The 22,961-nt window shown below is 38.4% G+C and overlaps 3 protein-coding genes and 1 long non-coding RNA gene across 8 annotated transcripts; 2 read left to right on the forward strand and 2 right to left on the reverse strand.

The window, feature by feature from the left end:
• Positions 1-1,071: 1,071 nt before the first annotated feature.
• On the forward strand, positions 1,072-7,273 carry Alpha-cat (catenin alpha). 4 transcript variants are annotated; one of them, XM_076822222.1, is made up of 9 exons: positions 1,074-1,966; positions 2,293-2,329; positions 2,418-2,759; positions 2,852-3,584; positions 3,779-3,805; positions 4,781-5,014; positions 5,096-5,698; positions 5,827-6,504; positions 6,861-7,273. In XM_076822222.1, the coding sequence occupies exons 3-9, from the start codon at positions 2,443-2,445 to the stop codon at positions 7,023-7,025; spliced, it is 2,757 nt and encodes a 918-aa protein (XP_076678337.1). In that variant the 5' UTR covers positions 1,074-1,966; positions 2,293-2,329; positions 2,418-2,442; the 3' UTR covers positions 7,026-7,273. The 4 variants fall into 4 exon arrangements, with proteins under 4 accessions (XP_076678334.1, XP_076678337.1, XP_076678336.1 ...); XM_076822219.1 differs by lacking the exon at positions 2,293-2,329 and having other exon boundaries at positions 1,072-1,820; positions 6,861-7,036; XM_076822221.1 differs by lacking the exon at positions 2,293-2,329 and having other exon boundaries at positions 1,075-1,966.
• A 2,427-nt stretch (positions 7,274-9,700) lies between these two features.
• Positions 9,701-14,098, reverse strand: Paip2 (polyA-binding protein interacting protein 2). Of its 2 annotated transcripts, none has more exons than XM_076822271.1 (4): positions 13,963-14,098; positions 13,169-13,375; positions 12,857-13,048; positions 9,701-12,764 (listed from the first exon to the last, which is right to left on the reverse strand). In XM_076822271.1, the coding sequence occupies exons 2-4, from the start codon at positions 13,337-13,339 to the stop codon at positions 12,666-12,668; spliced, it is 462 nt and encodes a 153-aa protein (XP_076678386.1). In that variant the 5' UTR covers positions 13,340-13,375; positions 13,963-14,098; the 3' UTR covers positions 9,701-12,665. The 2 variants fall into 2 exon arrangements, with proteins under 2 accessions (XP_076678386.1, XP_076678387.1); XM_076822272.1 differs by lacking the exon at positions 13,963-14,098 and adding an exon at positions 13,685-13,841.
• Positions 14,099-14,496: 398 nt separating this feature from the next.
• On the forward strand, positions 14,497-22,910 carry Bnip3 (BCL2 interacting protein 3). Its single transcript, XM_076822267.1, has 6 exons — positions 14,497-14,880; positions 16,606-16,771; positions 17,719-17,806; positions 21,339-21,412; positions 21,486-21,641; positions 21,733-22,910. The coding sequence occupies exons 1-6, from the start codon at positions 14,838-14,840 to the stop codon at positions 21,782-21,784; spliced, it is 579 nt and encodes a 192-aa protein (XP_076678382.1). The 5' UTR covers positions 14,497-14,837; the 3' UTR covers positions 21,785-22,910.
• LOC143374276 (uncharacterized) lies at positions 14,703-15,707 on the reverse strand. The gene is made up of 3 exons (XR_013086635.1): positions 15,401-15,707; positions 15,048-15,297; positions 14,703-14,971 (listed from the first exon to the last, which is right to left on the reverse strand). It is a non-coding gene; the product is annotated as an uncharacterized LOC143374276 (long non-coding RNA).
• Positions 22,911-22,961: the final 51 nt, after the last annotated feature.

Raw genomic sequence — 22,961 nt, forward strand, 5'->3', positions numbered from 1 at the left:
GTGGTTATCAAAAATTGGGAAAATGGACAGTCTGACTACCGCGTCACGTTCATACCGGCCCTAGAGGTGTTATGCGTCATTCTTACAGTCTTTCCGTAGCAGGGGACCAAATTCTTTCTTTTACCAAAAAGAAGATATAGATTTAGACAAAGCGTAGGTAAGATAGGCCTACATTTTAAGGAAGGTTCTGTGCCACCCAGGGGGACCAAGCCGTCTTTGTTTGGCTGAAGTTTTCCCGTTTAGTTAGCACCGTATTGGTAGGAGGCGCTAGGTACATCACACACACATACCTACGTGTATCAGTGAGCACGACACACAACCTTTCGACGTTGGTGAAATGTTACCATGACGACCGTCGTCATTTAGAAATGTTTGGCGCAGACACGAGGAAGTGTCCTCACTTTCCCTGGTTTACCCTTTCTAAGGCCGTCTGACCATGGATTGTCGCGTCAGTGATGCGTATGCAGCAGATAGAAGGATATACAAAGGAATTGAATATATTTTCTTTTCCTAAGAAAAGAAGAAATATTCAATTTCAATGTTTATCCTTCTATCTGCTGCATACGTGTCGCTGGCGCGACGATCCGTGGACAGGTTTTAAAGTAAACGGTACATTACACGTATACACATACACATACGTCCCGATTCACACCAATTCACACATTCACAGTTTAGTACGCACCTCATTGGTAGGAGGCGCTACAAACTCTGCTTCAACTTTCGTAAGAGGGAAGCTTGGCCCCCCTGCCCTGACCCTGGGATTGTTAATCAATCCTTGGCGTTACGCTACCACAGCTTTCATTTCTTATGAATTTCATCTACTTGTCTACTACCTAATTGTAGGCCATTCGAGACCGTGCAAGCCTGATTGTACGTAGGTAGGCTGAATTGGACTGAATTCTGAAAACTCCAACTATTAAATAGTTACGAATTACGATACATACAAATAGTTGCCAACGGTCTGAAATGTCCCTAGATCACCCTAGATCATACATGCGGATCGACCCAGCGTCGCGGGAGAGCCATGGTTGGTCATGGTCACGAGCCGGTCAGAAATTGAAAAACAAAATCGCAGGGATGCCCATCAGATATCATCAGTCGTGTAGAAATAGTATGTAAATTGATAAAAGTCATTATTGTGCGTTTGAGTTTGCATACACGACAATTCTCCGTGGTTACATATGTAAATGTGGCTAATAAACGTGGTTACTTACATACATCGTGACATCGTTACATCTTTCAAGTCATAGAACACGCGTGAGAGACAAACGATGCACAAACGCATCGCGAAATCGAGTCGAACGCTTGCTTATACCGAATACGCATTGAATACGATCAGAGACCAGAGCCGAGAAACTTACGAGTGATATTAAAATAAGAAATAATGATTTCTACCGACGAAATAAGCGTGAAACGAAAGAATCAGTTTACTTACTCGGATAACATTCGAAATAACGGTATTTCGAAAGTAGCGGAGCTTGTTAATTAAGAGACAAGTGAATTCACAGCCCCCTAATCGGTCTAATCCTTTGCCCGCTGTTGCATTCGGTTGCATTCTCGTGCGTATGTATGTATGTATGTACAGAAGTAATCAAGTATATGTATCATTACCCTCATGCTACCCTTGTGCGTTGAAGCCAGTTGAAGCATCGCTTTAACGTTTATATTCCAAGCTTCGGGCGTAGACCGGTTTCCTTCGGCTATCGCTCGGCTATCGTTCGGCTATCGTTCGCATTTCAACTCTGCCGGAAATAATGACGTCATGAATCAAGTGTCGATGACAAATAGATGATACTCTGCAAAGTGATATGGCATTGCGTGTATGTATATTAGAGTTTGCTTTTCATTGCGACTGATTCCATAAGAAACCAGAAGAAAAAGAAAGGGGAAACGGCTGGTGAGAGTGCTGCGTGGGTTTTATTGTCGATTCCACACAAGTTATAAACTGTTTAGTCTGTTGATGAAGGTAAGAGGATACGTCTAAAATTGTAGAATAATCGGAAGCTTCTATCGTGTTATATCTCTTTTAAACACACATGCTCGTAATTTATCAACATCACGCCCTTCAAGCTTTTACCACAAGCAAGGGATACCTACTATTCACGATGTTTGACTATTTAAACTTTCGAAACGAAATTATCAAAAATGTTGTTTAGCTACGGTTGTAGCTAAATCAGTTTACCCGTAAATTTTAGAAACGGATAACGAGATACTTATAATTAGTGGAAAGTGGAGTATATACAAAACTCATTACATGAGTACTTTTTTTCTCTTTGTTCAACTTGTGTCTAGTTTTATCAATTATCTGTATCAAGCTGTAAAGGCACAGGTAATTTCTCTACTGTTCGAGCCACCCATATACTTATGTGTTTCTGCATATAATAAAGACATATGTATCGTGTTACTTGCATTTTTAGAATTGATTCATTTCAAACAATCAAGATGTCCGATCACTTTGGTCCGATAACTTTGAAGTGGGATCCAAAGAACTTAGAGATTCGCACCATGTCTGTAGAGAAGACATTGGAGCCTTTAGTTTTGCAAGTGACTACTCTTGTAAATACAAAAGGTCCCAGCAAGAAGAAGAAAGGAAAATCAAAGAGAGCTAGCGCTTTGGTTGGAACAGTGGAAAAAGCAACCACTAATTTCATAGAGAAAGGTGAACAAATCGCTTATGAAAATCCTGACATTACTGCTGAAATGTTGAGCGCTGTCGAAGAAGTAAGAAAAACAGGCGCAGCGATGAGCATTGCTGCCAGGTACCATTTCTATTCTTTCTCTAATACCTATACCGTCGCGATGGTACGCGAAGGATGTTAGATGTATTCTAATATTAATGTTATTAAAACAGGGAATTCTCAGAGGATCCTTGCTCCTCTCTGAAACGAGGTAATATGGTCCGCGCTGCAAGAAATCTGCTGTCTGCGGTGACCCGCTTGCTGATTTTGGCGGATATGGTCGATGTGCATTTGTTGCTGAAATCGCTACACGTAGTCGAGGAAGATTTACAAAAGTTGAAGAATGCATCTTCGCAGGGTGAATTATTGGAGAATATCAAACAGTTTGGGCGAAATGCGTCAGAACTTATGAATCAAGCTGCGAAACGTCAGCAAGAGTTAAAAGATCCTCAGCTGCGAGATGACTTGGCAGCGGCAAGAGCTGTCCTCAAGAAGCATTCTACTATGCTTCTTACCGCTTCCAAGGTTTACGTCCGACATCCCGAGCTTGCCGCGGCGAAAGCAAATCGCGACTATGTATTGAAGCAAGTTTGCGAAGCTGTGAATACTATCAATGACGTGGCGCAAGGAAAAACTCCGGACGATAGTCAGCATCCTTACGAAGGGCCCGGAGAATTAGCTGCCGCTTTAGATGATTTCGACGAAAGAATGGTGATGTCTCCGCTGGCGTACAATGAAGTGCGTACAAGACCCAGTCTCGAGGAAAGATTGGAGAGCATTATCAGCGGTGCTGCACTGATGGCAGATTCTTCGTGTACTCGAGACGAACGTAGAGAACGCATTGTTGCCGAATGTAACGCAGTCAGGCAGGCGCTTCAAGATTTACTCAGCGAATACATGAATAATGTGAGTGCTCGGCGAATGTCTTTTATTATCTGAGATTATCATGATTGCTTTCTACACTGTATAGATTTCTAAACGAATTCGGTAAATTTATTTGCTTAAATATTTCACACTGTCTCTAGAATTCGGTTAGATGCAAACGATTGATTTACATATCCTTTAATCACTCATTCGTTTCTTTATTTTGGTTACTGCAGTTACAGCTCGCTCGGGGCGAAAGACGGGTAAATATGAAATCTTTGTGTCCTTCTATTAGCGAGCGAGCAAAAGGTTTTCATTGCTAAACTGTACATTAGTCCCGTACATTAGTATATTGTTTATATCTGTATTTTATTTTCTTCTGACAAGCACTAATCGAGTAATTCTCACTAATCAAGTGTTGACAAATGTTGCTCTAATCGACCCCTAACTTGCACAACTATAAAACCTATTACACAGATACAGTGAGTAACGAAAATATTCGGACACTTTTTAAAATCATATAACTTTTTTTAAATGAATCCAAACAACTTGAGTTTTTTTGAGGAGCTAGAAGGATTAGTTTTCTAAGTGATGTGTATGGTCGTTTTGGAAAAAAATGCAATTGGTCGGAATAGCAAAAAAAAAAAATAGTAAAGATCGTTTTTTAAACTTTTTTTGTGAGCATGTAATGAAAATTCAAAAAACCCTCAAATTTCATAAAAATCGGTTAACGTTGCTCGGAGCTATGAACGCGCTTAAAGATCGCAGAATAAGATCCTTAAGCGTTCATAGTTCAGAGCGACGTTAACCGATTTTGATGAAACTTTAGGCATGTATACAACTTACTTCAATCTACAAGCGTTTTTCTTTAATTTTCATTACAGGCTCACAAAAAAGTTTAAAAAAACGATCTTTACTATTTTTTTCACTATTCCGACCAATTGCATTTTTTTCAAAATGACGAATCACGTCACTTAGCAAACTACTCCTTCTAGCTTCTAAAAAAAAAAACTCATGTCATTTGGACCAATTCTAAAAAAGTTATGCGATTTTAAAAAGTGTCCAAATATTTTCGTTACTCACTGTATATATTAATGTATATCATAGAGGAGAGTAGTGCTTATTACACCTACTACTTACTAGAACTCGTAAATACTGCGAGACATACCTAATTCCCAGATGCCTAGGAATTGTGTATGAAACCTCTGTTGCTTATCATATGCTTCGCATGTTAACAGATGGGTGTGAAGGAACAATCGGAAGGCTTAGAAAGAGCAATTGATCACATGTGCAGAAAGACGCGCGATCTTCGTAGACAGTTACGAAAGGCTGTAGTAGACCATGTGTCTGATAGCTTTTTGGAAACTAGCGTACCTTTATTGGTTCTGATCGAAGCTGCGAGAAATGGCCGTGATAAGGAAGTAGAGGAGTATGCGCTTGTCTTCACGGAACACGCGAACAAGTTAGTGGAGGTAAGTGTTTGAAATATTAAAATGTGTAAATCACATAGGATTGCTACGATCGGATAATATGGTGACATCCCGGTTAATCAGGTTGCCAATCTGGTGTGCAGTATGTCAGGGAACGAAGACGGCGTGAAAATGGTTCGTTATGCGGCGGCTCAGATTGGAAACTTGTGCCCCCAAGTAATTAACGCGGCACGTGTCTTGGCAGCTCGAAATCGATCTAAAGTAGCCCTAGATAACATGGAGGTATTTCGGCAAGCGTGGGAGAACCAAGTGAGAGTATTAACAGAAGCTGTCGACGATATTACGACCATCGACGATTTCTTGGCTGTGTCCGAGAATCATATCTTGGAAGACGTAAATAAATGCGTGCTGGCATTGCAAGAAGGCGATGCCGATACTTTAGATAGAACCGCGGGTGCTATCCGTGGACGATCAGCCCGAGTGTGTAACGTTGTTCAAGCAGAAATGGATAACTACGAACCTTGTATCTATACAAAACGTGTGTTGGAAGCGGTGAAAGTTCTCAGGGAGCAAGTGATGCCGAAATTCGCGCAGCGAGTAGAGGTCGCGGTAGACGCTTTGGGTAGTAATCCCGCCAAAGATGTGGATGAGAATGATTTTATAGATGCTTCGAGGCTAGTTTACGACGGAGTCCGTGAAATTAGACGTGCTGTACTGATGAATAGAGTAAGAAGATTTCATGTTATAGGCCACAGACGGCCCTCCACTCTCATTTGCCACATTGTTGTTAATTGCTTCCCTCTTTTCTTCTCTTCCCCACCACCCCCTCCCCTACCCCCTGTAATTCATTATAGGCGGATGAGGACTTGGATCCGGAAGACGTTGAGCTCGACGAGCATTATACATTGGAAACACGAAGTAAATCGAGTGCTCAGACAGGTGAGCATGGGGTCGATGAATACCCAGAAATTAGTGGTATTACAACAGCTCGCGAAGCCATGCGTAAGATGCCAGAGGAAGACAAGCAGAAGATCCTGCAACAAGTGGAATACTTCAAGAGCGAGAAGTTGAAGTTCGATAAGGAGGTCGCGAAATGGGACGATGCGGGAAATGACATTATTGTCCTGGCCAAGCATATGTGTATGATTATGATGGAGATGACAGACTTTACTAGAGGTCGTGGACCTTTAAAGACCACTATGGATGTGATTAATGCTGCAAAGAAAATCTCCGAGGCTGGAACAAAGTTAGATAAATTGACTAGGCAGATTGCAGATCAGTGTCCCGAAAGTTCTACCAAGAAAGATCTTTTGGCATATTTGCAGCGTATAGCGCTGTATTGCCATCAAATGAATATTACAAGTAAAGTTAAAGCTGATGTGCAAAACATTAGCGGAGAGTTAATTGTGTCTGGACTGGACAGCGCAACTTCCCTTATTCAAGCAGCTAAGAATCTGATGAATGCTGTTGTTCTTACTGTTAAAGCTTCGTATGTCGCATCAACAAAATATCCTCGACAATCTACGGTAACTGTAAGTATCGCCAATCTTTTACAATTCTTAATCTTTCTGTATTAACGGTTTATGTGCCTGCCTACTAATATAATCCTATAATCCTAACTAGTTTCATCTTACATTCTTACTTGTATAGCTGTATAATCAATAATTATACGCCATTAACATTGTTTGTGTTCAAACTTCTTTTTACTGACCAACAACTGGATCATGCAGTATGTAAGTATGTACATATATGTACATATGTATGTGTGTATGATAAATTAGTGTATGTTACAAGTTTTTTTTTTAATGTGCAAATTAGCGATGTAATGTTTTGTCATTTGTGGTGATTTGCTGACGAAGCTTTGTTATTCTTCTATTTGTTCAATTAGTCTCCAATCGTTGTTTGGAAAATGAAGGCACCAGAGAAGAAACCATTGGTACGCCCAGAGAGACCGGAAGAAGTTAGGGCAAAAGTACGCAAGGGCTCACAGAAAAAGGTGCAAAATCCGATACATGCGCTTTCAGAATTTCAGAGTCCAACAGAAAGCGTTTGAAACTCTCCTGTGTAAGTAATTTAATAGAATGAAACCCTATAATACAGTATACAGCATACAGCATCACCTTTCAAAACCCCACCCGAGCAAGATGTTTTATTTTCCATCGAGTACGAGATTTTCACACTTAAGGTACTCTTCGTATTCGTATCCGTAATCGTTATAACTTTATTGTGTATCATGACATATGCAATGTAATCCTACCCTTTCTATGAAATGGTGTCGCAGCTAATTTAAAACGTGAAAAATGAAAAACATTAAATGTTTTGCAACTAGTACATACTACAGTAAATCCCCGTTATGAGCCCGACGAACGGGGCTGGCGGCGGGCTCATAGTGGGGTTGCGGACATGATTCCGCGCGGCCAGTGGCTGTGTCGACTCTTTCGTTTCCTCTCGCTCGTTGTCGGGTTCTCTCACTTTCGTCCGTAGGCTTCCAAGAAATGGTGGGGAAAGTCGCCGGGCTGTCAACGGGAGGTAAAAACGGGCTCATAACGGGGATTTACTGTACTACATATTTTAAATACCATTAATGTACAATCATACGATAGTATATACTTGTTCCACTTGCTATTTAACGAAGCAACTGGGCGGGAAGGTTTTAAATATTACTATACAAAAGAAAAATATTTATAACAAAATTATGATATAAAATAGCTACTTGAAAATAAAGCATCTTGCATAAAAAAAAAATGAAAAAAGTGTTAATATTCTTTGTAATTATTGATCGAGAAATATTTGAAAAGTAAAAGGAACGGTATAGAATGACAACATTTTACCGATGACGATTAGATCTCAACGAATTTTGTCACTCTTCCTCTAGACTCTAGAGTATACATGATGAAATCGTAGATATATCAGTTATATACGTGGAGTATAAGAGTCGTGTAAGATTTAACATGATTTAAAGATGCATTGCTTGATCATTCACATGGATTGTAACATCACAACCATACTCTACTTGAACTTGATCTTTCCTTCTTTTATTCTAATCGTAAATTTCTTTATTCCTTTTGTGTTTTCTTTTTTCTTTCTTTCTTTTGTTACCAAAATCAACAATGCGGGAAGTATGTCTATGGTACTTAATTATATAACAAGAATTACCTATAATACCATCAATTAAGCATCCAAGGAATGTCTAGTTTGTTCATTATTATTCGTATAATCGGCGTGCGAATATAAATTGTTAATTATATATACAACGAATCGTAAATGAAATTTTCTTGAATAATATTGGATGATAAATGGAATATCTACTTATAGGTACATATTTACGTATACGTGTGCACGCCAGCACATCAGAGGCCTCATACTTTTCTTTCTTACGTTGCAATATCCTATGTAAATGCATTTCTAAATTTGTCTGCTTTTCGTTTACTACATATATCCAGGTCATTTAACCATTTCTCATGCATATCTCGAAAGAAATGTCTCTCGGTAACAATACTATAAGAATGTAGAAAAGCTGTTGCGTCGAATAGCTTTTACACAATATACACAATAATCATGGGCCTTGAATTTTTGTACGTACATATGTTCCATCGACGACGATAGCTTGTTTTGCAATCTATTCTTTGACAATAATATTGCCGCATACTTTGTTATGTCTCACATAAAGTCATGCGAAATGCACGTAATATTAACATTCTTCCAAACTAATAATGTTAGTGATGACTTCGAATGATTAATCTCACGCTCAGTTTATATTTGAATATATCTGCATGAATAAGTCGGTATAAAGCAAAATACAAAAAAAAAAAGAAGAACGAGGATGGATATCCTCATCTATCAAAGTAACACAGTATTGCATTGGAATAAAGAGACTGCGGGTCTAAGTATTTAACAATTATTGTATATAAGTAAATATGATTACAAGTTTTCGAAGGAATTTTGTTTATCACGATTTTGTATTACAGTTAGTCGATAAGATGTAATTTAAAAAAAAAAGAAAAGAAACTGATACCAATTCCATACTTTTTATCATAAGTGAAATACTACATCACTTGCGGGCCGTGTCTCACGCATTTGATCGATTTGCGAGTATTTCCAACTTTTGGCACGTTATATTATTTGAGTTTGCAAATTAGTAATAATGGCTATAAAACTGTCCACGTTCAATTCACTATTTTAGGAAAATTATCTGAAATTACAGGCCACCGACTGGTGAAAATCCATTGCATTATTAAATTTTGTAGGAAACATTGTGTGATAATGATAATAATAATGAAAGCATGTTGCATTTACTTGTGAAGAAACACGAAGTAGCATAGTAAAACTCGACTTTTCATTAAGACATTCATTTACTATCGCATTTGTGCCCATGTAGCTATTATAATATACTTACACACATGTACCTACGTACGTATGCGGTGTTTACCGAAATTGACGTAGGATAATTTCGGGTTTTGTAGATTTCACCGTATAACATGTATTGGTATCACTTTTTTTATCGTTGCAAGACAAATATTAATTTATGTAGAAATAGCAGCAAAATAAATTGTAGTTACTGATTCGTTGCCAAATATAAGGTGATGCTTTTAACAGGTGTCGACTTTGTTTTTTTTTTTTTCTTCATTTTTTCGCAACTCGCACGGTTCACGAACAGTTGTGTAACTTTGAGAATTATAATGAGCATTACAAGAAGCTAAGAGGGCTGGGTATATTAAAGAATTCAAATACAATACACAGATTTGTATTTTATATACTTCATTTGCATACTAAATGTTACAGAAATAATTATACAATACGAGAAACCCACAAATGCAAATATTTAATGGCAATGGTGTGATATAATTGAAACTCACTTAAAAAATAGAATCGCTATCGTTCTAATTCGTTACGCATTGCCTGCCTATCCGGGTGGCAATTACAGAAGACGAAACTCATCGTTTCTGTAAGAAACATTACCTAGTTCATGATTTCTTTTACATTCTAAATTTTGTACAATTTTTACCTTTTAACATAAAATTGAGAAACAGATGTATTGCATAACCACATACACGATGGAGCGAAAGTAGAATGCAATGTTTGTGCACACTGATCCGGATGTTACAAATCATTTTTACCGCTACGTTCGGAGATTTCGTTCCATAATTCTTCTTATACGTAGTACTGCTTTTTATTATACATAACATACGAGACAATTGTAGTTGCTTACTCTTTAAAATCTACATTATTTTGTCGTTACTATTATTAGTCGTATTATTATTACATGCTAAATAAATACAGGTACTATTAAAATAATTCATAGAAAAAGTTCATAGTTATTTTCAGGCATTATTTAAATTTATAAATGTTCCGTGTACAAAGAAAATCCGAGATAGTCTGCAGTGAGACATTTTCATAATATCGGTTACATCGTAATCGAACCAAATCGCTACTTCCTTCTAATGCTAGAAGATAGCCTTTCACTGTAATAGATAGCACGCCATTCGAGATATTAATACATGTGATTCAAACGTTGCACGTCAACTCATTTGACGCGGGTTCAATGAATGTAAGATGCATGTTTGTATAATTATTAGTATAGTGCTTTATATTTGGACCTTTTTTTCCCTCACGATTTTCTTGCAAAAAGTATAAGCATAGAAACTAATAAAAAAAAATAGCATGTTTTAATTGGCGTGGTGTATTATATGTATGCCACTCTATCGATACTATGCGCAACAAATGGATAATCAACTAAATGTACACCGGGTCCTGTTAAACCAACAGCTTTAAATCTACGAAAACAGCAGTCTCTCCGTGCTAGGATAAATTTGGAAATTTGAGAAAATTGCTAAAATTTGATTGTTACTTTTTCCACATGAATTATATTTAAATGATATTCGAGTGTTCCTGAAATAAATCTATAAATATGTGTAATGTATTTTGTTACGAACTACATGTTATATGCCTTTTTTTTTCTCTTATCTGTTTTTCTTATTATTATCATCATCGTCATCATCATCATCATCATCATTATTATTATTATTACTACTACTTTTTTTCCGTTTTTCTTTTTCGTTTTTTACAAGGAGCCACGAGTAATAAGAGTAATATGAAAATCTTTAAAAAGGAAGATAATACAAAGCGCTATGAAATTGATACGATGTCTCAAGTGTGAGTAGCACTATCTGATAAATCTATTTAATTTGTTTTTTTTTTTATAATCACAGTTCCTGCATTCATACTGAAGTGTATGTGTTGTGAATAAAATAATACGAATTTTTATCACGCGCAACCTTAAAAAAATCCGGATAGTATGTATATCTATCACAATGCGAGAGATATTAATAGAATTTGTATATAAATGTGTGTTTCCGAGCAGTACATACGGTATAAGTGGTGAACACGGTGCATTTCAATTGCTATTAGGCTGTTATCGTAATACTGTCGATCTCAAAACTTGGATCATTAAGTAACGCATGAATGTTACTTAATAAGTTAACATAATGCAATGAACAGGATGGAAACTACTCCTCTTGTCTAAAGTATATTCACCACTCATGGTATTTAAATATTAAATTTCATATACATATTCTAATGAATTTTGAAATATCATTTTGTAGAAATTTTATTACTTATTTAAAGTAAGTAAATAATATATTGACTCTCAGTATTGCTAAAGAGAGCCACGGAAACAGTCCCTCACAGCCTGTGTAAGACTTTCATTCGAGATCTTGAAGTCTTTCGGGTGTACATACATATGCTGATAGAGGACCAGAATTATGACATAGGCTTCTGTTTTTTCTATCTTTCTTTCTTTCTATCCTTTTTCAAACAAAGCGAACTGACAATAAAAATCACGATTAAAATTTTTTCCATACAATTGGATATATTAAGTATGTTTCAGCAACAAAGTATGCATTGGTTGTAACACGTTCTCCAACGCAACATTTCACTTAGATCAGTCTGAACGACCTCAATATGTTGTTCTTAGTTCATGTCGGTGACAATACAGAGGATGTATACCAGTATAAAATAAGTGTTATAAAAGGAACTCTTGAAGAAATGTTTCACCTAGAAACGCATACTACATTATAAAAACTTTCAGGTCTTAATAAAGAATTAAAAGATATGCTTGTCTTGGATGCAACAATTAATCTTTGCGTGTACATAGATATGTACGTAGAAAATAATTTCTAGGCAAATGAACGCAATGCGTTAGGAATTACTTAAAGATACCAGAATCTGTCTGTACTATGTTATTTTCTTCTTTCTTTTTTACTTTTTATATGCTGCCTGAATTTGTAATATCTTAAATAAGATTCCAAGGATAATTCTCCTCGGTGCTAAACAGAAAGATGTGAATTGCAAATTTTTTGTAACAAGCAATTTATGATATTATTGTTTATATTGCGAAAAAAGGTATATGTAAACTTAAATATCTGTAGAATTACACACGGTATCTTCCATCTATAAAAAGTTGATCAGCACTTTTCTTTAATTTATGGTTATGCAACTGATTTTCTTAATCTTGAATATCATATAACAGCATTACGTATTATCCACTTTGACATTCGTTATATCTTTGTACGTTTAGTCACAGTCGTTTAACTCTTAATACCATTCAGTTAATAACTGTGTTACTCATGGTGGTAAGCATTAGCCATACGCGTAGCCCATTTTTATTGAGTTTAAAGAAAGGAATGCATGGCTTCTATGACGATTTGGTGGTAACTTCTGGCGGTGTACTTACAGACGTTACTGCTGACTTGAATGCTGGAACGAACTCGGCCGCATTTGGATTTAACGTACTCTAAAAGTTTACATCGGGCATTCACATTTATGACCTTACAGTTAACGTGTAATAGACATTACTTTGAATAGAATACATTGATCCAAATATACCTGCTTAGCAAGGTTATCGTGCATTTTTAGATTACTAAGTTGCTGAGAGAGTTCAGCGCCGCTATTCTCAGGCGTGCTCGTGGCTGTTGACCAAGCAATGGAATTTGTGTTCCTTTCGTGTTGCCTTTCATCTTCCCACATCGCTTTTAAGCATTCTTCCGTAAGTTCTTCTTCCATTAACTGTTGAATTACCTATAATATTGTTTTGAAATCTTAATTTAAAATATTACCATCCTGATCTTCCTGAACGATAAACATTTTTATGTTTTCACTTTATCGACGAGCGAGTGAAAGAAATATTCGTTATTCAACCTCTTTATCAAATTCCTCCTCGTTCTCCATCCATAGATATTCGGAAAAATCGCTCTCCTCTGCTCCTTGTATATCAATTTCGGAGTCGAAATTATTGTCCATATAAGAGATAATGTCAGTTTCATGTCCGTAATCATTCCCAGAACTACCGTTTGGAATCTTCATTTTCATTCCAAATATGTGTTTAGCGATATGGCAAGTAATTCTCTGAAGAAGAAATTAATCTCCGGTTAAGTTATAATAATTAATAGTTAATCTTCGGGTAATAGTACGAACGATGTTGACGGTTGAATTCGGATTATCTGTATTATTCGAATCATTAGAATCGAGTATGTTACGAATGGAACAGCCATTCACTGACAGGATCAAACGTATGTATTACATTGGAAAGTTATTAGTGTTTAACGAAATGAAACCTTGAACTCTTTTACACGCACGAAACGTCGAAATATGAATATGCAATTGCCTGGTTTACACATATGTTAGCATTGACTGTGATGTTAGACTTTCCTCTACCTCTAGAGATACGGGTCAGTTACGACGTTTGCCTTTCAATTATTATCGAGCGCGTAAATGACTGAAAATTTTGAACCACTATATTTATCGCATCGTAGTTATCGGACACGGAAGAATAGCGCTTGACAGATCTGTTACAGGGCAACCATTTTTAACTGTCCACTTGCAGTAACGGCGGGGCAATATTTATTAATCTTTATTCATAACTACACCGCATATCTGTCTGTTATCATTAGATTGGAAGGAGATCCTCTACCAAACCAGAAGTGTAAACATACCTTTGAACAAAGCGTCTTTAAACAGTTCGCGATAGGAAACACGAAACACGATTTACGCAGTTCATGGGTAAGATACGTGTCGCGCAACGCACAAATTAACCCTTGAAGTGATGCTGGGATGGTGCTGCCACCACGTACAGAAAGAGCAATGCACTCTACTCTGTGTATGTACTCTGTGCCACTGTAAGTCCATTGTAAGTAGTGGTAAGTAGTGTAAGTTGATAGATCGAGCGGATCGAGCAGATCGAGCAATTATGCTCATGATCGTTTCAATGTTTCATTTTACAAAAAGATCTTTTAATTCAAATGTAGGTATATCAATGTCAGAATAATTATTCACACACAGCATAACGTTATATCGTTACATTATATTTATAATAAATTACACTACAGTGCTTTATATATTGGTATGTATATACGACAATGAAATGTAAAATTACAATTTAGGACGCCTAGTCAGTTTTGATTAATTATTAAATACATGATACGTATATGTGCGCGCACGCGCACGCACGCGTCTTTTGTAAGCTTGGTGTGTAGTTGGCATGTAGAATGGTAAGAAGAAGTGGAAGAATGTGTATTGAGTGACGTGGTGCGAAGAAGAAGAAGAAGCTCCGATTTGACTCGAGCAGTGTATTTACATTGGAGCGTGTGCCGTGCGATTGGTCGGCCAGGCTGACGTGCGTGGCTGTTCGTGATATTTCATCAAAACAAAGCAGAGTCGTGCGACGCGGCAAGCATTTTGTCAGGGCGATCGTCGTGCGATTGTCGTCTTTGCGCTATTGGCCAAGTTTGCGGAGAGCGTTGGTTTTAATCGGTTCGTGCGTCAAGTGTCGTGTATCTAGTTGTATAGTGAACCAGTGATCGCAGACGTAATGTCGTCCACCGTAAAATTGACTTCGGACGAGCTACTGGGCGGTGAGTAAACGAGCCGTTTTACCGGACGATGCGAGCAGCTGTCGTTACCACCGTAGGCCCTAAGCTGTTGTTGCGGCCATTTCGCGTCACTCTGGCTGACGCATAAACAAACATGATTTCGCTGACATTTACGTCGCATGCGAATTTATTTCTAAAACATATCGTACCGTAATTACGTTCCACCAATGATGGACTCGATTCGATTCAACTCGATTCGATTCGATTCAACTCGATTCCATCCCATTCAAACTCGATGTGAATGCACCGTCGCAGCAATATTATATATTAACGTGCAGCAAGTTTCTACATATAGGTAATTCGAAAGATTTTGGCGCGATTGTCTGTTTGTCCCTCACACTGACGCGACGTCAGTGGGTTTAGGTTGATTTTCTGCTTCGTATTAGTCAAATATCCTCTCTGAAAAGTTGTTCAACATCAATCGAGAGAAAAAAAAATAGTTTCATGGTTCTATGTTTATAAAATCCTTTCTACATATAGGAAGAAATTTACGATACGCAACCGTAATCGTTAGTCGTTGCGAGCAGAATAGTTATCGTTGCTTTATTTTGTAAACATCATTGTTAGTATGATCCACGCTGTTTGCCGGTCGCGTTAAATCGGTTAAATCGCACGTATACTGGACAATTGGATGGTCAATATCCTAGAAATTGGCCGATGCATTCTATTTTTATAACAGTCTGCACAAACATGGTAGCCGGTCAAGTTCAAGGCCGAATCTCTTCTCAACGTCTATCTGATTTATTCCATCGCACGTATAAATGGTCCCAATATCGTCGCATCGATTCAGGAAGGTTTGAATGCGCACAAGTACATACGATAGCGAGTGAGGAGTGTGAGGGACACGAGTGACAGGAGAAGCAACACGTTGTTATATATCGAATCATTATCGTGACTCGCAGGTACATATCTTCGCGCGTTATAAACACCTCGAGAGTTAAAAACAAGCAAGGTGATTTTCATGAAATTTACATACATATGCATGTGTTGTAAAACTCAACATTCTTAACAACTTTTCCCTACACATAGTAGATACATATAACGGCCGCTTGGCCTTTGTTTCCGAGATACTCGCGAAAAACTGCTGCTACTACTCCAATGAATGCTGCATATGTACTATAGATATAAAAGTGCCTACGCGTTGGTGGCAGCGTATGCGTCAGCATGGGACCACCGTTTATGTTTATGTACTGTTTCTATAAATAAATCGCGACGGGCGAAACAAAACAAATGACGGAACTGGTGGACATTTCGAGATAGTCAAAAAAAAAACTGATCTGTAGTTGGTTGTGTGGTTAGATTGGTTTAACTGCTGGCCCCCGCCAACTTTTCAGAGACATGAGACAAAGAAATGTGTTTCAGAAAAATACTCTCGAAACACGAGTTGCTGGTTCACATCCCCACCACCATTCATTTCTTAAACTCATTTTTTTTACTTTAAATCTCACGGGGGGGGGGGGCGCTAAAGCAATCTAACTAACAAGGGAACAGCTTGAACCCGGAAATTCGAAAAATTCTGAAACTTTTGTGAATATATAGTGAACTTCAAATAATAAAAATGCACTAAAAAATAAAAAATAATCTTTTCTCTTATTTAATCTACGACTGTATGTCTGCATACTTAACTTTTAGGCTAAGGGTTTTCTTTCTACCTGCGTTGTACCTGCGAGTGGCGCGCATATTTCAGATTTGCTTTGAAATTCGTAGATTCGTGGGTGGAGCTAAATCCTGTGCCCGACAGGATAACACCATTGCCATTCAGTAGCGGCGGGGAGGAGTACCTGCGACTTCTGAGGGAAGCGCAAAGGGATTCGACCCAATCGTCCGCCAGGCATTCTTTGGCGTCTTCTCGTCGAGATACGCCAAGGGATAGGTAAGACTGTCCTTTTTATTACGCTATGTATTATACTGCCCGGTGTAATTAAAAGGATCGCCAGTCCGAAAGATTTTCTTATTCAGCTGTTATGAATAATTGAGCCTGGATGTCCTGTGTTTAACATGGCCGGGTAGAAAAAAATTTGATCTTTTACTGCTTGTTAAGACTAGAGGATGAAAAAAAGAGGAAGGTGGTGGTGTGGTGTTTATCGCGAGCTAAATGCGGTAGAGTGGAGCGACCGGTGTCGGCTCCTGGGGAGCATGGGAGGAGGAGAAATCTTTTTTTGGACAGTTTCTTTGGAATCGCGGAGGCTTCGGAACTATTTAGGAGAGGTGGATATCAATGGATGAAAGGAAAAAGAAAAAGGCAACAAGTCGCTGTCACTACCCTGTCTGTCCCTATTACATATCCGCCCACAGCTGGCGGCAGACAGGCAGGCAACGCTTCGTCGTTATATACCATCGGTTCCATTGATGATCTGTAACGGGTAACGGGCGATACGACTATTACCATGAACAACCTATTGAATAATATTTCGACGAACGGGGCTTGCCTGTTGCGCTTGTTGCCGCCGGGTCGGGCCGGGCCGCGCCGTCTAGTTGGATAAGTGAGGATCAACCTTAACTTCGGTGTGACTTTGTTGTCATCGGATTTTTTTCTTCATGCCTTTCGCAGCTATTATATTTCTACGCTTTACTCAACAAAAGATTGGAGTTCAGTATCTTCGCTAGGTACCAGAAATTCAAAGAAACAGGCGCTAGCATAGGGTGTTCACCACCTGTATTCTAAATTATAAGTTTCTACATCCGATCTACAAACTCGAGAGAAAGGTGGAATTCTTTGAATTATTATCATCTCTGGAGAAATAAACTTACCGACGTACTTGGTCCCCGATTATAGGTACACAAAAAATTGTATAAAATTGGTGAAATCTTCTATTACAGCCCGAAAAGTCCACCAAACAGCCCTAACACGGAACTTTCAACGGAAGACGAGTTGAAGGGGGTCTATATAAATTACAGCTGCAACAAGGTCAGTTTTTCACAATAGATTTTCAATACTACGTGCGTACACACTACTTACATATTCATATGTATATTCGAGTGTTGTGTGCTTTACCAGCACTTGAAGAGGGCGCGCAACTAGTTTTATCGAACAAAAGAAACGATCACTATGGACCAGGGAAACCTTTTTCTAAATCGACGCGATTGTGAGCTTCTTCTATATACTTTGTACCTATATATACGGGCATTCTTTATTCACAGTTTATGAGTATCGGTTGTCGTAGTGGCAGGCAATTTCAAGTCCTCCTACGAGACTTATCTTCATTAAAGTCAACTAGGTACTGCTATATTATTCGTGATTTAGGAAAGACCGTGCGTAACGTGTCTGGATGTGTCAGCAAACGTGTAGGTACAGTAAGTACTTACGATGTTGATTTTGCCTCGAAACACGCGATATTTCGGTATTTATCGTTGACAGTGTCAACCGATTTATTTTCAAAAAGGACAACAGTCAAAGCAGTAACAAAGATACTCGTATCGAAGTAGGATGAGTAATGCGTATCGACAACAAGCTGCGAAGAGCTGAGTCGAGTCGGACCGAGCCGAGCCGAGCCGAGCCGAGCCGAGTCGATTCGGGCCGAGCCGAGCTCAGCCGAGTCGATTCGGGCCGAGCCGAGCTCAGCCGAGTCGAGCCGCGTCGAGCCGAGCCATATGTATGATACGATGTGATATACTATATATACATTATCGGCGAGGTTTCTTTATTTACACACGCCTCTTCGAAAGCGTGTGAATCTCGACTCCCAGAATTTTCAGCCGTTTCTCTGTTTCAATCTCCGCCAGATAAGCTGTTAGAATGACAACATGTTAAAGCTTTTCTTTTTGTGTGGCACTTATTTCTTTCTTTTCCTCTTCCTTTTCTCTGGACGAATTGTCGGCTCGATATGTACATACATACACTATGTACTTGCTTACGGTTTATGTGTAACGACCATGGTACCGTGTAACGTGTACCGTATGGATCATCCGATCGCATTCGTGTTTTTTTTTGCGGTTAGACCGAACAGCCTTCATATCCGAATAGAACAAGTCAGTGGGATTTCGGGTAAAAATTTTCGAGGCATGTATCGATCGATCCCCAGCAGAAGCTTGCCACGCGGGAAAGGAGAAGTGTACGTGTACACTGCGAGCGTCGAATTTTAAGGGATAGGTACATACTTAGTTGTTCTGTCAGAAGAGGAAATACACTTGAATGCGCGTATGCAGAAAGATCGTTCACCTGCGTTGTGTATTCCCTGGTACATATTACGCAGCGGCTGTTTCCCCGTTACGGTTACTGACGGTAGACAGATCACGCGATCGCGAACGGCGAATCGGTGGTCGCCACTCGCGACGCGCGACTCACTCGTATGCTCCTCAGCTGCACGTAAAACCGGTCTTCCCACACTTCGAACGCGTGCGCCAAGAAACGCTCTGAAAAGGGATATCCCCGATACTTAACAATACGACACGGTTGCATCGAATCAAGTAAACCGGGCCGTTAGGCTCTCATTCCACACGAGTACTCTCGCGTTACTCCGTGAAATCTCAGAAACATGGCTATGATTCTTTAAATGGATTTCCCTAGATAATAGGGCAGATTTTGGTGAACCAGGCAACCTATTCTTTTTTATATGTATCTATATGCTTAAAAAAGTTTACGATGCATATACAGTGGCGGACGTAAGAAAGTTTACAAACCTTTAAAATCGCATAACTTTTTTAGAACTGGTCCAAACGATTTGAGTTTTTTTTTGAGAAGCTAGGATTAGTTTGCTAAGTGACGTGTATGGTCGTTTTGGAATAGAATCGCTGATTTCGTGAATTTCACGATTTTCGACCTTATTTTGCGATCTTTAAGTGTTCGTAGCTCAGAGTAACGTCAACCGATTTGGATGAAAATTTTGAGTTTTTTGATTTTTCATTACAGCCTCACAAAAAAGTTTAAAAAACAACCTTTATTTTTTTTTGCTATTCCGATCAACTGCATTTTTTTCAAAACTACCATACGTCATTTAGCAAACTAATCCTTCTAGTTAAAAAAAAAATAAATTCTAAAAAGTTATGCGATTTTAAAGGTTTGGGTTAGGTATTTTGAGTTTTTTGATTTTTCATTACAGCCTCACAAAAAAGTTTAAAAAACAACCTTTATTTTTTTTTGCTGTTCCGATCAACTGCATTTTTTTCAAAACTACCATACGTCATTTAGCAAACTAATCCTTCTAGTTAAAAAAAAAATAAATTCTAAAAAAAGTTATGCGATTTTAAAGGTTTGGGTTAGGTATTTTGAGTTTTTTGATTTTTCATTACAGCCTCACAAAAAAGTTTAAAAAACAACCTTTATTTTTTTTTGCTGTTCCGATCAACTGCATTTTTTTCAAAACTACCATACGTCATTTAGCAAACTAATCCTTCTAGTTAAAAAAAAAAATAAATTCTAAAAAAGTTATGCGATTTTAAAGGTTGTAAACTTTCTTTCGTCCGCCACTGTACATACATATATTTCATAGAAGACCTCTGGTATGTATGTAACTTGGTCACCCGTAGACGAGTCGACGACCCATGCTCTGTTTGTGCTCGCTGACGAATAATTGAATTTTATTTCGAACATTGTGCTCGTCATTAAGCCTCTTGTACGTATAATTCTTGGTTATTATTATTGCCCTTGTTGCCTTTGTTACTTCTAATGGGTTCCAGAGCGGTGCTCTTGTTACTCGCTCTGAACCGATTTAGTATATATTATATGTAGGTTGGTTGCGTTCCTGTTCTGGCGTGCGATGAACAACAAAGATTTGTGTCCTCGCGTTGTGCCGCAGCCGAGAATGAAATTGTTAGGAACGCCTTGGAACCATCGTGGGACGACGTATTCTATAAATAGGTGTAAAGTGATTTAAATGTGATTTTAGGTGGACGAGGAATAGTTTATTACCACTATTACTACGAGTAGCTCGATACCACTGGATAGACACTATTCTCGGAAGTAGGACAAGTTTTTATTATACACGCATTTACGAAGTTGGCAAGCGATTGCCATACATTGAATTTTATTGTCATTACTATTTATTCGAATAATGCCTAGTTTTTCAAGCAGTATCGAAAATCTCCAGAGTGACATTGCATCGTTGAAAACATTGAAATCAGCTGTATCTACGCGTATAAAGTACAGAATATAGATGCTATGTACGTAGTTGGTTTAGATTTCAGTTACTAATTGTATATAAGTACAATAATTCCGCTGACGTTGCAATTGATTGCCCGCCAATATGAGTCATTTGTAGATAAGAAGTGGACAACAATACTCGTTGCATTTTACGTACTTCACGGCCTTGTTTATCTCGAGAGAATAAACTTTTTTTTCGTTATTATCGGATGAACGTAACTTTCGATTAAACGTGCACGATCCTACGCTTTCCAATTATACGAACTAAAAAGTTTCGTAAGAAACGCTTGGCTGTTTGGCGCGCTGAAGGATTCTGCGTTTCAGCAAACTCCTCTAACGAATCTGATTTTATTCTGTGCAGGAGCCAGAACTTACGGATAAAAACACCGATTGGATATATGAATGGAGTTCGCGTCCGGACCAAGCTCCGCCCAAGTAAGTGAAATGTTTTGTTTTTAAATGCATGCTTGACGAACAAACGATTTCCTTACCTAATCTCATATTTCAGAGACTGGAAATTCAAGCACCCTCTCGGAATGAACAAGAGGAAGTCGTATAGCATTCGTACGACGAAAGTGGGCAAGATTGGATTATTCTCTAAAGAAGTCCTTTACACACTGTTCATTACAAACATTTTGTCCGTTCTGGTCGGGGCTGGCTTAGGGTGAGAGAGAAATTTTTTAATTCCAAGTGTCGCACGTACTCCTTGCTTCGTCAAAATCTTTTCCTACAACAAAGTGTCGATCAATTTACAGAGTCTGGTTGACCAGGCGAGGCTTGATAACGTCTAACGTAACCATCGAGTGAAATTTAAGGAGTGTTTAAGGAGACACGGAATAGAGGATTGGTCTATTGAGCTGCAAGAAAGACTGAAGGGCCAAGGGGGTTGATCGAGCCTAAAAATACACGCAACACATTACTTTGGTTATCCCGATTTTAATATACAAGCACACTTTTAATCTTAACCGTTTCCTGCTCGAAAACTTAACGGTGTACTTATCGAACGCCGTATCATCGTGTAAGTCGTGCACAATTGTATACTTTGGGAGAAGATGTTAATACAGAAACAGCGCGCCCGCGCCTGCCCGCGCGATTTATTATAATTTAGCGTTGTTCAGGAAACACGAACATGTCCATTTTATACCGTTTCTAATGCGTTTCTCTATGCGATAGTACGTAGGTGTAGCTTGGATAGTATTTATCGATAATTAATATTTACTTGTTACATGAAGAAGAAAGGAAAGTTGCTCGGAGATACAGAATGATTATGAGAGAAGAGGGTGAAAAAAGGATACGGCGTGTTGTACCGTTTCAGTGGATGTATATTATTACTATTGTATAATGACGGGAAAGAAGGAAAGAGAGAAAGAAAAGTTCAATATCTGTACGAGTATGAAAACGAGTTCGAGCGTGATAAAAAGTCAGATTCCCTCGTTCGGCAGAGTAACAATGCGCATCGTAAATATATTATTTTTTCCGTTCAGCCCTAGTTTGGAGGGTGGCTTTCGTGACAGATCAGAAAGTATAGAAAGGAAGGTATAAATCCTAACTTTATGTTTATTAAACGTTTGCTTTTTTTATCAAAATTAGATATGTGTATCCGATCTTATATATTTATTGCGTTGATGATACAGCACACGAAATATGTGGCAGTCATTTTCTCGGTAATAGAGGAATGGTGAAAATCCTAAGAAGAATGAAATTCAAAAATGCGCGGCGTTGCCCGCCTTGCTCGTGTTTGAGGAAATAGTTTATTATATCCACTGTGTTTCGAGATCTTTGAGTGAATTTAATCCTTCTGGAAAGTTAACTAACATTTTATACGTTACAAAGTTGAAGTTCTGCGGAGTTACACATCGTTTATCTCGATGGCGCAGTGCTGACTGGTTTGTATTAGACTATGATCAAATAAAGGACTACAATGTTTTAGCGACGCTTTGACATTTTTCTAAGATAAATACATACACCGTGTACAATTCGGTGT

This window comes from Andrena cerasifolii, chromosome 10 (assembly GCF_050908995.1).
Source record: "Andrena cerasifolii isolate SP2316 chromosome 10, iyAndCera1_principal, whole genome shotgun sequence".
Taxonomy (NCBI): Eukaryota; Metazoa; Arthropoda; class Insecta; order Hymenoptera; family Andrenidae; genus Andrena; species Andrena cerasifolii.

What these genes read in the sequence shown, in the direction of transcription:
- Alpha-cat (XM_076822219.1), top strand. Translation starts at nt 1,789, where the DNA reads ATGATACTCTGCAAAGTGATATGGCATTGCGT. An exon ending in ACGCGAACAAGTTAGTGGAG is followed by an intron (nt 5,015 to 5,095) that starts GTAAGTGTTTGA and finishes CCGGTTAATCAG; the next exon opens with GTTGCCAATCTGGTGTGCAG. An exon ending in GTGCTGTACTGATGAATAGA is followed by an intron (nt 5,699 to 5,826) that starts GTAAGAAGATTT and finishes AATTCATTATAG; the next exon opens with GCGGATGAGGACTTGGATCC.
- Paip2 (XM_076822271.1), bottom strand. Translation starts at nt 13,339, where the DNA reads ATGAAAATGAAGATTCCAAACGGTAGTTCTGGGAATGATTACGGACAT. An exon ending in AGGAGGAATTTGATAAAGAG is followed by an intron (nt 13,049 to 13,168) that starts GTTGAATAACGA and finishes ACAATATTATAG; the next exon opens with GTAATTCAACAGTTAATGGA. An exon ending in ACGATAACCTTGCTAAGCAG is followed by an intron (nt 12,765 to 12,856) that starts GTATATTTGGAT and finishes GTAAACTTTTAG; the next exon opens with AGTACGTTAAATCCAAATGC.
- Bnip3 (XM_076822267.1), top strand. Translation starts at nt 14,838, where the DNA reads ATGTCGTCCACCGTAAAATTGACTTCGGACGAGCTACTGGGCG. An exon ending in CGAGATACGCCAAGGGATAG is followed by an intron (nt 16,772 to 17,718) that starts GTAAGACTGTCC and finishes CTTCTATTACAG; the next exon opens with CCCGAAAAGTCCACCAAACA. An exon ending in CCGGACCAAGCTCCGCCCAA is followed by an intron (nt 21,413 to 21,485) that starts GTAAGTGAAATG and finishes CTCATATTTCAG; the next exon opens with AGACTGGAAATTCAAGCACC.